The 16,879-nt window shown below is 39.4% G+C and overlaps 1 protein-coding gene and 1 long non-coding RNA gene across 3 annotated transcripts; one reads left to right on the top strand and one right to left on the bottom strand.

The window, feature by feature from the left end:
• Nucleotides 1-154: 154 nt before the first annotated feature.
• On the bottom strand, nt 155-16,659 carry LOC122870959 (thymidine phosphorylase). 2 transcript variants are annotated; one of them, XM_044185410.1, is made up of 10 exons: nt 16,518-16,659; nt 12,076-12,199; nt 11,497-11,699; nt 11,282-11,380; nt 9,181-9,310; nt 8,980-9,098; nt 8,230-8,392; nt 3,782-4,009; nt 2,342-2,482; nt 155-2,261 (listed from the first exon to the last, which is right to left on the bottom strand). In XM_044185410.1, the coding sequence occupies exons 2-10, from the start codon at nt 12,191-12,193 to the stop codon at nt 2,110-2,112; spliced, it is 1,353 nt and encodes a 450-aa protein (XP_044041345.1). In that variant the 5' UTR covers nt 12,194-12,199; nt 16,518-16,659; the 3' UTR covers nt 155-2,109. The 2 variants fall into 2 exon arrangements, with proteins under 2 accessions (XP_044041345.1, XP_044041346.1); XM_044185411.1 differs by lacking the exon at nt 16,518-16,659 and adding an exon at nt 12,587-12,729.
• Nucleotides 4,543-12,941, top strand: LOC122870963. Its single transcript, XR_006376747.1, has 3 exons — nt 4,543-4,756; nt 5,857-5,907; nt 12,736-12,941. It is a non-coding gene; the product is annotated as an uncharacterized LOC122870963 (long non-coding RNA).
• Nucleotides 16,660-16,879: the final 220 nt, after the last annotated feature.

Below are 16,879 nucleotides of genomic sequence, written 5' to 3'. Positions count from 1 at the left end.
AAAGCAAATATTTCTGTTGCACAAAATTATTATTTGTTTCTGACTTTTCTCTAATTTTTTGCTTCTTGCAAAACTGGAAACTTTAAGCTCTTTGGGATGTTTCTAAAAATCTTTCAAATGAACAGAAGAAGAAGAAAAACTAATGAAAACCAACTTAAATTGTTTGAGAAAGTCATTTAATTGTGTTAAACTTGAATCTATAATCTCAGCAGTTACTGTCTGTGTGTACAGTAACACTTAATCCTGCTTCAGCTAACTAAATGAAATAAACATTAATTTACCAACAGGCACGTTGTGTTCAGGGCCGCCCACAAACTCAGGAAAACGAAACAGCTTTAATCAGATCTTTTTATTCGTCTCAACAGTAAGTTTGTTAATGAGGCGGCAGTAATTAGAAGCAATTTATTCATATGTTGTTATTTTTACAGGCAGATTACACTCCGTCAGTACATTTACTCAAGTCCTGTACTGACGTACAAATACTGAGGTACTTGAATATTTTATGCTACTTTCTACTTCCGCTCCGCCTCATCTCAGAGGAAATATTGGACTTTTTACTTCCCTACATTTATCTGACGGCTTTAGTCACTAGTTACTTCCTGTCCAGTGAAAACCTCGTATCTCCAGGTGTTAGTGACGAGCTGAAGGATGAAGAGTTTCCTTCATGTGCTGAGGAAACTCTCCTCCTCCTGAAGCTGAATAAACTCTTTAACCCCCCCTCGGATCAGCTGGGAAACGCATCGTCACAGAGCTGAAAACAGGCTGTTTCTCTGAGCTCAGGGAGACTTTTTAGAGATACGTGGTTCTCACAGGACAGCGACGCTGCAAACACGTGATGATCTTATAGACCATGATGCATTGCTGCAGGTTAAACTACCCAACAGTATATAAAGCAGTTAAAATGAGCTCAACCTGAAACATCTGCAGCAGGAATATGAATCCAGAAACATCAGATATAATAAAACACTGACAGCGTTTTGCTAACATACTTTTACTTAAGTAAAAGGATCTGAGTACATATATAAAGAGTAAATATACAACATGTTATCTTTTACCGAGCACATCCCTGCTCCCCAGAGGATGAACCCTTCTGACACAGGAAGTCAGTCCGTCCTGCTCTTTACTGGATTCGCAGAAGTTTATCTGAGATAACTTTGCCAAACTAATCAGTTAATCGTCATCCTTCAATCCTTTTCTCTTGTAAAAGTGAAACATACAGTAAATGATGCGAACAATAAAGCATAAATCTAATTTTTGTGTTGCTTGTCCCCAGTAACTTGTGTATTTTTCTGTCAGTGTCTGTGCTGTAATACTAAGGCTAGCTAGCTACACTGCAACACAACAGTGATGCTGTTTCTTTATTTCCACGTTTTCAACCAACTCATGAATCTAAGGTTAGCTAGCTAGCTAGCTACAGCTAAAAATCTGTTAGCGACAGTTTTTTGTTTCAGCAGAAACTGTGTTGGAGTATGTTTACTCAAGTACTGTACATAAGTACTTATACTTTACTCGAGTATTTCCATTTTCTGCTACATCATACTTCTACTCCGCTGCGTCTCAGAGGCAAATATTGTACTTTTTACTGCACTACATTTATTTGATAACTTTAATTACTAGTTACTTTGCAGATTAATAATTCAAAGTATAATCAACAAATAAACCATTATTATAGATTAAGATGAACCTTTATTGATCCCCGGGGGTAAATCCAGCAGTATATAAAGTCATTAAAATTATCTCCACCTTCACCAGCTGCAACATTAATGCCTCAATAATTATAATCCAATAATATAATATATTATATATATTATTATTATAATATATATTATTCTGAAATGGCCGTTCTTCATAATGAGTACTTTAAGTATATTTTAATGCTGATACTTTCGTACTTTTTTTTTGTCTACATCTGTTTTAAATCACAGCATATATTAATTATATATATATTATTATGTTATATATTATTATAAGTATTTTGGCAGCATTATGACTAAACGACACAGGTTAGCAACAGTAACTAAGGGGGGGCGGGGCTTACATGAAGGTGTCCACTAATCTGCAGGGGTTTGTTATTGTTTGTGTTAATAAATAAAAGTATTAAAACGTGCGTTACTGAGGTAGCAGCAGTTCTTTCACTAAAGTCTGTGTTTGCTGTGTTTGTGTGTCTTCGTGTGTTCTCAGAGTCAGAGCGTTCTGCAGTCGATCGATCTGGTCTGGAGTCGGAGCCGGATCCTCGTAATGGAGCTGCAGCCAGGAGACGCCTGAAAACACGCAAATCAGACATCATCGGGAGTCGAACAGGAGACTGAAATCATCATCATCATCATCGTCGACCTCTCACCTTTCTTGACCCTCTGACCCAACGACACCAGCAGCTCCGCCCCTACACTGTGATTGACAGGGTCTCCGGCCTTCGATCGCCCCGCCCCCAACTGATGGAGCACTTCGGCTAAAACCAAACCATCCACATCCACAACTACACCTACAGAGAGAGAGAGAGACGGCGAGAAGTGTACTGTGGAAAAACTTCAATCTGTGCTCCATCCACAATGAATCGCTCATCGATTATTCATCGGCCACATCGCCGTTGAAGTGTTTTTAGCTCCTTTAACGTCACACTTTTTAAATAGGAAATGTAATGATTAAAATATATATAATAATATGTTATGTGTTGGTATTAACGTGTAAATTCTGACGTTTGATATTCAAGAGTCGCTGCTGAACTGAAACATTTTTAAAACAAGAGATTTACAAATTTACACGATTCTACTCACACGTCAAGATTTGCTTATTTTTCTGTTTTCGCCGTTGATTTTCCAATAAGATAGTTTTAAGTAAATATATAAGTACATAATTAAGGAAAAATGTAAGTAAGTGAATATAAAAGTTCGCAAGTAAGTAAAGATGTAACATAGAAGTACGTAAAAGTGTAAGTAAGTAAATATATATTTACCCAAGTAAGTAAAAATATGTTGGTAAATAAGTACGCAAGTAAGTAAAAATGCAAGTTAGTTCATATAAAAGTGCGTAAATACAAATATATGTTAGTAAATTTATAAGTATGCAAGTAAGTAAAAGTGTAAGTAAATATATACTGTAAGTGCGTAAGTAAAAATGTAGTAAAATTTAAAGTATGTAAAAGTGTAAGTAAGTAAATATATATTTACCCAAGTAAGTAAAAATATGTTGGTAAATAAGTACGTAAGTAAGTAAAAGTGTAAGTAAATATATACTGTAAGTGCGTAAGTAAAAAAGTAAGTAGTAAAAGTTTAAGTAAGTAAAAATATAAGTTAGTTAATATAAAAGTACATAAGTACAAATATCTAGTAAATATATAGATATAAGTATAAAAGTACACGCAAATAAATACTTTATATGTAAATAAATATATAATATTATTGCTAATGTAATAAATAATCACACTTTCCCCAAAACACACCCAGACATTTATTCTGCGGCCCCGGAGCGAAGGCTAACGTTACCTCGCTAACAATGTCTACTTCCTGCTTCACAGCTCAGAAACCTTTATCCTCAAGCACAAATTTACATACAGCACCATTTGTTTCCTTTTGAATGCAACAGCGATGTGTGAGTTTTAGTGTAGCGACAATAACATAACTGACCAAAACAAAGTATATATATGTTGACTGTGATGGATTATCTATCTGCAGCCATTTCTAAGCCTCTGCAAGGTGATTTTAATATAAAATCAACTGAAACCAAAAGCTTGAAAACATTGTTTTTGATGTGTATTTCTGTGTTTTTGTTGTTATTTATTTACCATCTGCAGGGGCCTTCACTTCCATCTGATGTTCAGATTTTCTCAGGATGCTGTAGTAATCTGTGTGGGCGGAGCACAGCGACCGAGCCGTCTCATTGGCCACGCCCTGAGCCTCCATCATGGCCCGGAACCTGGACAGAGCAGCTCCACCAATCACAGCCTCAGAAATCTGCCTCTTGCCTTCTGATAGGTCGGGCACCAAGCCAGTCATGTGCAGCAAAACGCCCCCTACAGGAACAACAACAATATGTAAATCTATTTTTCTTGAAAATTGGAACAAAAACAATTATTTTCGTGAGACAATTGTTTAATAATAAGTTATCCTTTTATTTTTTTTATAGATTGTGAATTTTTACTGTAATTTTCCAGTTACAGTTAAATTAATTTGCTGTTTTTGGTCCCATTCCTTCAGAATTATTATGATTATTAGGGGTTAAGTTTGATGTTAAACTATCTTGTAATTTACTGGATTGTTCGGCTGGTAAAAGAAACAACAAAATATATCATATCATAGTAAAATACCTTGTGATCTAGAGGATATCTTAAAGTAAAAGTTAAGGATTTTTTAACAGAATTTGGTTTGAATTACTCCTAGGTTGTTGTATTTATGCATGGACATTAGCTGAGGCTAAGTAGGTAAAGATTTACGTAAGTAAATATAATAAGTACTTAAGTAGGTAGTAAATATATAAGTGCGTACTTAAGCAGAAATGTAAGTAAATAAATACGTTTTTTAAGTAAAAATATATTTAATACTTAGCCCTGGAGAAAATGAACAGTAGTAGACGCTCTACTGTCCCAGGCCCTTTGAAGTATCCACCGTCTCTGTGTTTTGTGCTGGGAATGCTCCACTTTCCCAGGCATCCTGAACTACTCACCGTGTGCTCTGACTGCACCTGGTTTAATTTGCGTAAAATCTGAGTGAAGTCCGGTGCAGCGTTGCTAAATGTGGAGGGAGCTTCAGGCTTCAGACAGGTAGGCTACCACTGATGTAGCTAACGTTAGCCTCCTAAACTAGCTACCTAATGTTTGTTGTTGATGAAACAACAGTCGTCTTAAATGTCAGCCGGTCACACCGAATCATTTACTAACATTAATCAGTAGCAGTTACCGCCATTGTGTTTTTGTCTTGTTACTGTTCGTCAGTTTATACAGGAACGAGATGAAACTTTTATGCTAACATTAGCACTGCTAGCTTCCGCCACCTGAGTCAGTTTGTAATTAGTTGGCGGTGATTTTGACACCTGTCACATTTAGAAACACTTGACAGCTGAAACGATTAGTTGATTAATTAATCGACCCCAACCATTATTTTCATTATTGATTAATCTGCTAATTACTTATTAAATAACTGATATATCGTTTGGGTTTTTAAAAATGTCCACCTCAGTTCCTCAGAGGCCAAAATGGCGTCTTCAACGGTCCGAAAGACTTTCGAGTGAGACCAAACAGAAAAGCAGCGACCAGAGAATCATTTGAGTTTTTGCTTTTTAAAAATGACTAAAACGATTAATTGACTGTCAAAATAGTTGAATAAAGACGAGTATCGACCAGTCATTGCAGCAGTATTTTTTATTTTATTTTTTTTAAGCAAAAATGCCAAATATTCCCTGATTCCAGTTTGTCACATTGCTGCTTTTCTTGTCTTTAATGTGAAATTTAACTTGAATATATTTGGGGTTTGAACTGTTTGTCCGACAAAACGAGACACTTCAATAACTCAACTTGGGCATTGGACATTTTTTTTATTTTATTTTTTATGATTTTCTGATATTTCACACACCAAAAGATTAATATTAAATAATGAGAAATCATTAATGAAAATAATTATTTGCTGCCTTACATTTAGTAGATTTAATATTGTATATTATATCATATGCATCAGTTATCTGCTGTAACAGGTGTTAAGCCTGAAGTCTGAAATTCAATTCACAGGATAAAACTTGGTAAACAAAATCAACTCTCTTGATAATCAATCAATCAACCAAACTTTTGCTGATTAGTTTCTCAGATGTAAGGATTTGCTGCTTTTCTTGTCTTATGTGAAGTTAAATTGAAAAATCTTTGTGTTTCAGACTGTTGGTCAAACAAAACGCCGCGTGGAGACGCCACCGCGAGGGACTGTGGTAGGCTGGACGTTCATATTTGACCTTTTTTTTGTTTTAGATCATAATGACAGACTGAATTTGCTTAACATGAATATAGTTCTACGAATGTCGGTCTCTTAGAATTCATTAAACCTAAAAACAAACTGAACAAACAACTGAAACTTTCAAATGGGGAAATTAAAACCACATAGATTCAGATCGATTGTTTTCAAAGTAAGATTTCAGTGCTACAAAATCAGTGGTGATTAAATTTGACAATTAAGGACTCAGCTACTTATAAGATTCAAGTTTTATGGCTGTTAGGGAACTCAAAATGGTGAATTTGTATATTTTTAATAGGTGCTGATTATGTCTGTTCGCCATCAGCTCTTAGAAATGTCACCAATTGCTTTAAACTGCTTCTGTGTCGTTTCCTTTGATGTGCGATCATTAATTATTAGTGATCGACTGAGCTGTGAGCTGGAGGCGAAACTGAGGCCTTTGTGGTTGTTGAGAGGATCTGTGTGTTGATATTCGGTATGGACGTCCCGATCAGGTTTCTTTGGCCGCGATAATGATCAGAGTCCTTTTTTAATATTGATTATCTGCTGACACCAAGTCCAATCTGATACTTCTATTTACCTAAATGTTGATTAAATATGTATCTGACGGCTGTAGATACTAAACTTGGCAAACCTTATTTTTCACAAACTACTTGATCCAAGTACTGAAGGTCCTGGTTCAAAATTATTTAATTGATAAGCTTTAATTATTGAAATTGTTGGAGCCAATATGGGTGTTTTTTTTGCTTTCTTTTTTGAAAGACTTGTGTATATTGTTTGGGTATTAATACTCCACGCCACAAGGGAGCAGTAACGCGTTGACGATGGGTCGCGCCACTCAATCGTTTAATAAACAGACACGAGTGTGTAGCCTCATTGTGTTTGTGCCGCGGGAGATGTACTGCAAATAATATAACGCACAATTAAGTGACACAAAGCGACGGGCTGGATTCTTAATAAGTACTAACGCGATTACGGGAACTAGATTCTGCAAAATGAACGAGCAAGCGGCGAAGGACCAACCAAAGGTACGCGCATCATCATCAACACATTGTAGTGTTTCATTCGCGGCTGCCGCGAGTAGTCGATGTTATCGATGACGTCGAAGCTGAAGATGCGTCAATATTTTTAACCGCATGGTTTTTCATTGTTTTCTTCAGTAATTGCTGCGTCGGGACGACAGCGTGGCGGTGTGGGCGTGTTTATCTGGGCTTTAGAACGTAGCCGCCGTGAAACAATCAGAAAATGACGTTTTATTTCTCTTGATTCACCGGCTCTCTCCAACCGGCGCTCCCTCTCCTCGTTCACTCTGTGGGTCGCTCGACCACCGCTGTCTCTCTCTCTCTCTCTCTCTCCCAAACAAATGAACACAAACCAAAGGACGCTTCGTGGCGTCGACTGTAAGCCAGACGCAGACGTCGACGCTGGGTACACGAAATAATCCAGGCGAGGTCGCGACTGGGAGAGGAGCATAGTTTGGTCCGTGAACTGGTTTACTGACTTTGGCGCCGTTTGACCGGTCTGATCGCCGGATTGGCCGCCGCAGCGTGACGTCGGGTTGCGTTTCTGAAACCATAGTGTTGTCTATTCGTTAGTAAGGAGAGCTTTTTAATATCTTTTGTCCTTGTAGCTGTTTTAATATGAAGCCATAAAGTCGTCTGCCTGCTTCCTTCCATTGAATTAGTGCTCAGGAACATGTTTAGGTCTGAATCTTTATCTTCAGGCTTATTTTACGCTGATTGACGGTGATTGTGTTTTATTTTTTATCATGTTGGAGTTGCCAGTTTTGCACTTTAATATGTAAACCTTTTTGTTAACGTTTTGTTTTGTGCTGCTCTACATAACGACATACAGTTTGTCATTTAAAAAGAGAAGTCAAATCAAATGGTCTGTTTGAATCTTTGGAGGGAAATGAAACGTTTTAGATTAATCAGTCGGTAAAATAGTTAGTGGCTGTCGGTGCTGGGCCAATTAGTCACAACAGATATTATATGAATGTAACTTTAACTGGAGAAACCTACAACGGGAGGTCGTTATTGATTTTTATTTGCATCTAATTGAAACGCCCACACAACCTCCTCCCATCTGGTGATTTTTAGTCGCTATTTGATGTTTTCTGAAACATCACGCGTTCCTGCGTATAGATATGGAAGAAAATCGAGTTTCTTGTAACTTTTAATTAATGTTAATGCCTCAAAACCACAATAACCAAGTAACTCACATCACCAAATGTCTTAAAATGTAAACCTTTCCCCCTTTTTTTTAAAGAGCACTTTAGGGTACAAAGTCATGTTGTTACCCAGAGTTGTGACCAGCTCCATCAGGTCTTCGGGTCCCCTCCCCTTCAGCGTCTCCAGAGACTCGATCACCTCCAGACTGTTGCCGACACATCGACCAATCGTACCGTCCATAGAGCTGAGCACCGCCCCCGTACGCATGCCCAGGCCGTTTCCTACAGTCACCTAAAATAACACACCACCGTCAGCAGAGTCAACATGTTAAAGGTTTTCTTTCAGACTCGTCAGTGTGACTCGAGCTGAATCTTTTAAGTATAGTAATCTTTTAAATATATACTACAGCTAAAACGACCAATCGATTTTTAAATGATTCATTGATCAACAGAGCATGTACCTCCCCAAGAATTTTAAGAACTGATTAATCTATTAGGTCGTTTTTGAAGCAAAAGTCCAAGTTTTCACATGTGAATATTAAGATTTAATCAAGAAAAATAATCAGCAGTTTAATCCTCAATGAAAATAATTTAGTTGCAGTCCTGCTTTATGTAGAGGGTCTATATTATTTTAAAAATGTTTATCTATGCCTTGTTTTTTTTGTTTTTTGTTTTCATGAAACAATAAGAATATTACCACAATGTTAAACACGCCTGCTTTTTAGCATTAAACAGTTATTTTTAAAGAGAGTAATGCTAAATACGTAATTGTTAAGTTACTGAGCCAAAGACAAATCTTTATGGTTAGCGTGTATCTTCCATAGGCAAACTGTGCTGGCCATGATTAATGTTAATGATCGATATATTTAATGCACTTACTAATGACTGTGCTAGTTCTTTAGCACTCTCCAGGTCTTTATACAGAGCAGCTCGTCCAAACTTTACATCCAGCACCAGAGCAGACAGAGACTCGGCACCTTTCTTTGAGATAATAGAGCCTGAAACAACAAACGCACACATTTAATTGGCAGAGCTGCTGCAGCGGTCCTGTTAGTGGTGTGAGTGATACCAGTTCAGTACCAGTAATCAGTGGTAAGCTGTCCACGGTGCTGGTGGCGTCCCGCAGAGCGTACAGGACTCGATCTGCAGGAACCAACATCTCCGTCTGACCCACAATGCAACAGCCCACTGAGCGCAGGATCTCCAGAATCTGCACAGTCGGCACATTTAAACTACAGTTCGTACAGATACGGTCAATACTTTCTTTGTTACCAACTGAAAATGTGTATGAAAAACAGTCGAGCAGCGAGAGCTGGCGTCGGTAAGTTTCTGATTTAAAATCATTTTGCCAATTTTTTAAATCTCATTTGGTTCTTTGTTGTTCGGCTGCTTGTGTTTAGACAACAATTAACGTTGGGAGAACTTTCACTTTTTTCGGTATATTTTCGGTACAGAAAGTCAGGTGTCATGGCGACGCAAGCATCAGCAAGACTAGTATTCCCGCTGTGTCAGCCACCCGGCAACGGTAAGGTTCTGTGTTTTGATTGGGCGGCAGAAGGGCGCACGCTGACCATACACAAGCTGCTGATATCCACCTGTTGTAATTGCATCAGGCAGCTAAATAGAGCGGGTTTAGCTTAAAATAGCTTGTTTATTTGCCGTTTTAATGTCACAGTGCTATGCATCGTGGGGTTTTTTCCCGTAAGCAAAGTCTGCAGAGTCGCAGGCTGACGGAAAGTGTTCTTAAAGGGCTCAAAAGTCCACGCCCTCAAACACTTTGCCGATTTCACAGTCGCACAGCCCTGAGCCTTCGCTGACTTAGCGGCGCTTTGAGCTAAATGCTAACAGCATGCTCACAAGGACAATGCTAACATGCTGATGTTTAGCTTTACCATTGTTACCATCTTTGTTTTATATGGTCATAAACAAAGTATTGGACAAATTGTGACCTGATGGTGGCGCTAGATGAAAAGTCAGAGGGTCGCCAGATTTATTATAGTTCATCCCGAGGGGAACATGAGAGTCTGAAACGCATTTCGTGATAATTAGGGTTGGGCCGATGTTAAAATGTTCTAACCGGTTTGATATTACGCCAAATACCGGACCAGTAATGCCGAATTTTACCACTAGGTGTCGCACATGACTCGGCAGCTCCCGAGTGGAACATAATGAGAGCCCATGAAGGAGAGTGTAGCAGCACCACAATCAGGACAACTGCGTTTCGATCGCCTAGTAGTTCCCTGCAGGGTGCAGCCATGTTAAGTAAGATATTACAACAAACTATTACTTATATTACTTCAATATTACAACAAACGTTCAGTGTAGTTAGAAACATAAGTAACCTAACCAACCAGGTGAGTACTCGCTCATGGTGCACGCTGCAGCCGGCGTCGTGCTCTGCAGACATCGCTGGCATTTTATGCTTGTTTTACCTTTTTTAGAAGTGTAAGGTTGACAACAGGGTGCACGAGACCTGGCATTAATTTTGAGCACCATTCGTAATTATCAAGGACATAATATACATATTACTTAATAATAATCTGCAAATAATTTGCATAATATTAATCTCTTGATGACACCGTACATCTTGTGAATTAATCAAATCACATTTATTCACAAGTTACATACATTTCAGTAGAATAAGTTTTGTAATATCAGTTTTTGTCGTCCTCTAAAGCCGAGGTCACTACCAGGCGAACCACGGTCCGAGTCCTGACGCCGTCCTACCCGGACCTGTAACCGATAGATTATTGAGAATTATTAAATTCTGACGGAGCGTTTCTGTTTTAACTGCCGCAGCTTTTCTAGCCTTTACGGCCCGGCAAACGCAGAGACCAATTGCATGCGTTGTAAATCACGTGATGCTACTCAGCCAATCAAATCTGTGCGTTCTGCGACTCGAGGCAGTGAGTGAGACACGCACACACGGGAGAAACCAGACGAGTCAGAGAAATAAGGGGGTCAGAAAAAAGTAATTTCACATGGCGTGAAACAAACTCGTTACTAACGCAACACAAGCTGGATTTAGCGCCGTCGGCACAGGTTGATGATGTAGGCTACGCTTTAATTTGCCAGAACGTGTCATAATGACAAAAGCCGGTTCAGTCGGTATTTCAGTCCGGACTAAAGTGGTGGACCGACCGGCTGCTTTTCATAGTTCGTAAAGAGTAGTTTGTTGCACCTGTGCTGCTGATTGGTGGATGTTGAATCCTGGAATCGACTCCAGTTTATCCAGAGTTCCTCCTGTATGAGCCAAGGCCCGCCCACTGATCATAGGCACCTGACAAACACACACCTGGGGTTATGTCATCACAGACGTACAACATTTCTCTCTCTGAGTAAATAACTGTGACTCAAGAAGTAGGCACGATGTGTGCGACGTGTAGGCATGTTTACCTTACAGCCACAGGCAGCTAGCGCCGGCGCTAACACCAGACTGACTTTATCTCCCACCCCTCCCGTTGAGTGTTTGTCAACCATCTGCCCCGCCCACTCCTTTGGCCATGACATCACTTCCCCCGATGACATCATCTCCCTGGTGAGGGTCTCAATCTCCGTCTCGACCATTCCCTTCTGCCAGATAGCCATCAGCATGGCCCCTTAACGGACAGAGACAAAATGCAGGTGATAACCTGACATCAGGAAAGTGTTTGTTTGTTTGAGACGGTGTAGTCCCGCATTCGTCCAGGAGCGTTCTATCGTAGAAAAGGTTTCAGTCGTAGTCATCTGGACACTGTTTTCAGAATTAAAATGTTTCGGCTCCCATCCGGAAGTCATTCTCAATTGTGAAAATGGTCTGAGAACTCAGAAATTTAAGCTACTCTGTGTTGCTTAAGCCCCGCCCTCAGGGAGGAGTCTACCTGAGTATCTGTTGATTACTCTAGCTAGTTTCACCTGAAACTGACCTAATTGTTTCCATGATGGCCCAGTAATCAGTGATCAGGCCTTTGTTTGTTTGAGTTAAACTGTTCGTACCTATCTGGCATTCCTGGATGGTTTTGTTTGTCACGTTCTGGATGAAAGTGTGGATCTCTTCGTCACTCAGCGCTCCTCCATCTCTCTTCTTCTTGATCAGATCTGGGATGGACAGCATGTCGGCCTGGGAAGAAACAAAACGGGTCTGACGTGTGTGCAGATTTTCGTGAGTTTTCGAGCATCCCGAGCCCGTCAGAGGGCTTACAAAAGAATAATCTCTGCAAAAACAACTTTCGTGCTCGGGCCCCAAATAGAAGCTACAGAATATTATAAACGCCAACATGACAAAGGACGAGGTATACAGTCAAGTGATTAGACAGGAAGTATAGATCACTCTGATCCTATTAAAAAATTCTAATAGTTGCACAAAGTTATAGAAATCACAAAAATAATACATTTAAAAAATGTAAAACAGACACACGTGTGTGCGTGTATGTATATGTGTGTGTGTGTGTGTATATATATATATATATATAAAGTAACATAATAAATGATAAATTAGTTTCCTAACCGAACTGAAGAACGAGGCCGGCTGCAGGAAAAAACTGGAATAAAATGATCAGTTGAATCCAGTAAAAATAACAAGTTTGACTGTTTTTCTTCTTCTTCCTTCCTTCCTTCAAATCTTTTAACGTCTTTCTTCTTCTGTTTTCTTTGTAGTTTAACAAAGTTCCCCTCTGGGAGTATCCAGCAGCAGTCTGTCTGAGCAGTGACGAACGTCTGACTTGAGGTTTTGATAAGTGGAAAGGAAACATTGTGCAATTCAGATAAAGTGATTCATAAAGGAGTAGCCCAGAGTTGCTTCATCAAAATGTCCAAATGATTTTTGGCAGGGTGCAAGGAATTAATGAACATGATACTCTTATTTCTACGTGAGTTATGAGTAATACATTCAAGACATTATTTTATTTATTGTATTTATTTTTATATAGTAATATTGTTCCTTTACAACTCCCTTTATTTAATTTGTTTCTTTTATTTCATTCTGTTTTATTTTAGTGTTAAAAAATAAATGTTGTGTTTTTATATCAAGAATCAAGGCGCAAAAAATTATTTCAGGATGAATTAAGTTCTATCTTTTCATTAAAAAATAAGACAGCAGTGGCGTTTTGAATCAAACAGTAATTCTGTACAAGAAATTAGAATAAACCAAGGAAATAACTGTGTTATGTGATGTATTACTGACTTTAGACAGTCTAAACCTAACAACCTGTCAGCTTTTCACCGCCTGAGGACGCAGATGTAGAGTTTGTTAACAGACTGCAGGCTTGCCGCGGTAGTCGGTGTTACGGCATACACCGATTACATTACTTGCCCACCGTCGTTGTGCTTTTTAAAAAAAAAAAAATAGTTTCGCTTTACAGCGGCCACGTTCATCAAATAAAAAAATTTAATTTGTAAAATACTAAGCGTGTTATCAATATTTAGTCGGACTATGGAGCTACAGTTATAACCTTTTTTTTTTTTTTTTTTACACCAAAATTAGCGCGTATGTACGGGTTTTTTAAACGCGGGTAAACCTGCTACAAATAGCCGATTAACTCCTTTCACATTGCCAGGAGACGAGTTTGCCTTTCCTGTTTTTTCCTGATGTGTCGCGTTGGTGACGTAAAACAGGGTTAGTAAACAGAAAGCAGCACGCAGGCCAGCGACGACGTTATGGTGGTTGCTGTTTGTAGCCCACAGACTGTGTTTCTGTAACAGCGCCGAGCTGGGCAGGTGACAGGTGTGCTGACGGTGTTTGTGTGCTCCGAAAGATGTCACAGCGCGGATATAAATTCACAGCCGACGGACTGTTAGCCTAGCATGCTAATACTACATAAACATAGGGAGGAGACGTTTATAGACAGATGAAAGAGTCGCGCCGGAAAAGGGCCGAAAATGAGCGTTTCCACCCGGGTGTCATGTTTCCATCACTGCCGATCGATCATATTGACATTTTAAGGTGTGTTGACTGATTCAAGACGTCAACTCCTGCATCGAGTAACATGGAAAAATAATTCCACCTTTTTTTAAAAGTTGTCGGTAGCTGCCGGTAGCCTTTTAGCAGTATTCTGTAGCTAGCTAACGTTAACTAGTAGAGATGAAAAGGCAGCAAAACATCCTTTCATTCATCGTTCACTCTTCTGACGGTTTCTTTATTTCAGTTAAATTTTATTTATATAGCGCCAATTCATAACAGAAGTTATCTCATTGCACTCTTCCTATAGAGCAGGTCTAGACCGAACTCTTTATACAGTATTTGTGATGCACTTGTAAAGAAACATTACATTAAACTTGGCCAGCTTGTGTTGCATCCACAACGCCTGCAGGACATGAAAGCTAGCTTAGCTCCGTTTTCATAGCCTAGCCTTTTAGCTGAGCCTGACCTCCGCATGCACTGCATCTTCTCCTCAGAATGGATGTTTCGAATGCGACTTCATTTGCTCGGCACAACTGAGTAAATCAAATCATTCAAAACACAAACTTGTGTTCATTCGCCTGTAAGTTATTGCTTAAATCCACTAATTACAACCTACTACATCCAATACCTAATACTAGATGTTTGACTGACTGCCGCGTGATATTCTCAACATGATGAAACTATTTATAAAGTCAGTCTAACGTTTGATCGTGTGGTCAGTTATAGTTGACTAATGTATGGAAACTTTCCACCGAAGGAACAGCGGTTAGATAAACTTTGAAACGGGCCACAACTTAACCGTGCGCATGCACTCAAACTTTGTCTGAAGGTGGCAGCAGCAGCTGGAGGAAACTCCTTCAAGCTCACCACAAGAGCGAGGCGGCCAAAACGGGATATTAAGATATTGAGCGTCATCGACCAATATCTTGTAAAATGTCACGAGGAGGAGGTGAATTTCCATCGCTAACTATAACGTTAAGCCTCAGTACCACATTTCCCAAGATGAATCGCGGTGACTGTGGTGTCTCAGTGCTGATGTGCAGTCATCGCAGGTAAGATATTTACGTTCTCTGTCCTAAGTTGTCGCTCTCCGTTTGAGCTTCGCAGTGATTCGTTGTTATGGAAATTGGGAAAACAGGAATCAATGGGGCAACTTTGTTAAAGTGGTGAGTAAAATTCTGGAGGAGCAGCAGCTTTCTTTGTCAGACATTTTTAGCCAACCGTTTGATGGATTGCTGTGGAAGTTTTTAGACATTCATGGTTCCCAGAGGATGAATCCTAACACCTTTCCTCTAGCGCCACCTTGAGCTTCACATTTGTGGTTTTCAGTGAAATATGTGGGATGGATTGTCATGAAACTTGGTTCAGACGTTTATGTTCCCCTCAGGATGAACTGTAATAACTTGGCGCGATCCTCGGGCCAATATTTATATTATTATGCTGATGTTAGCATTTAGCGCTGCTGTGTCCAAGTACAGCCTCACGTTAGCTGCTAGCATGGCGGTAGACTCTTAGTCTGGTTAGTTGACAAATCACACAAAATGCTAAATGTGACCGGTCAGTAATACAGGTGCAACTAGTTCAAGGTTTCATTTATCCAATGTAGAGCTGAAACGATTAATCGATTGATACAAAGTTCATTGGCAACTATTTTGCTAATCATTTAAGTTATTTTTAAAAGAAAAATGCAAAAAGTTGGTGCTTGTAGCCCCTTAAATGTGAATATTTGCTTGTTTTGTGAGATAGTAGAATAAATATCATTGGGTTTTGGACTATTGGTTGGACAAGACATTTGAAGATTTTGGCTCTGGGCCAATCGATCAATTGAGAAAATAATCAGAAGATTAATTGATCATGTTGCAGCCCTAATACCATGTGCAACAAACTGCCCCTTGGTTCCTGGCGCAGTTTGGCACTTTATCGTCACCCAAGTCTTAATAACTATTAACCTTTTCTACATTGCATGATATTGTAATACCAGCACATTTAATATCTTCAGTTGTTTTAGGTTTTTATGCTTCCTTGCTGCAAAAGAATTTTCTCTTGTGGAACAATAAAGATCTGAACTGAAACACGGATCTTAAAAACCTTCAGTTGCACACAGGCCGTGACTCAAATCATCAAAACTTCAGATTGAAAAACCTGTTTAATAACTGAAAATAAACGCTTAACACAGAAAATGGCTGAACCAACATACTGTGATTTAATGATGCGCGCACACACACACACAACTGTATTTTTGTCGTTTAGGAGGACATTGCATTGACTTACATTCATTCCTTGGAGACTTAACTACTACATTTCTAACCCCGACCCTAACCTTAACGAAATACCAATGTTTAACTTGAAGGTATCACCTAATCCCTAACCTCTTGTGACTTGTTGTTTCTCAGTAATACACACAACATAACCACTACGTGCCTAACCTCAAACCTAAAATGTAATGATTTACGTTTGTTCCGCAAAAAGGGAAGGCGAGTCCCCGCAATGTGAGTGTAAACAGATTTACGTCCACACAGACACGGTTAGAGTAGCCTACCTGTTCTGGTGTTTTCAGTCCATGAAGTGCCGTCAACCCTGCAGCTCATCATGAAGCAGCTTCAGGTCAACGGTCTGCTGGCCAATGGGAGAGCAGGGAGGAGGAGGTTAACAGCCAATGAGGTTTCAGCTCTGGTTAACTCAGTTTCTACAGCGACCCCAAAAAATCGTTTAACTCCCCAGTCCCCAAACTGAAGTTCATGCAGCTCTTTATCAGTCTGTGTGTGTGTGTGTGTGTGGTTCCTCGTTGCCATAAAAAGCGTCTTAAGAGTCCCGTCACCCAAGAGCGGCCATGTTGTCCGTCTACTTTTGACAGCTGAGATCCAAACTGTCTCAGTATCCTAAAATAAAAATCTTGATTAA

This window comes from Siniperca chuatsi, linkage group LG23 (genome assembly GCF_020085105.1).
Source record: "Siniperca chuatsi isolate FFG_IHB_CAS linkage group LG23, ASM2008510v1, whole genome shotgun sequence".
In the NCBI taxonomy this organism is placed as follows: domain Eukaryota; kingdom Metazoa; phylum Chordata; class Actinopteri; order Centrarchiformes; family Sinipercidae; genus Siniperca; species Siniperca chuatsi.
Note: the sequence above shows the minus strand (reverse complement) of the source record. Positions and strands in the feature narration are given on the sequence as shown.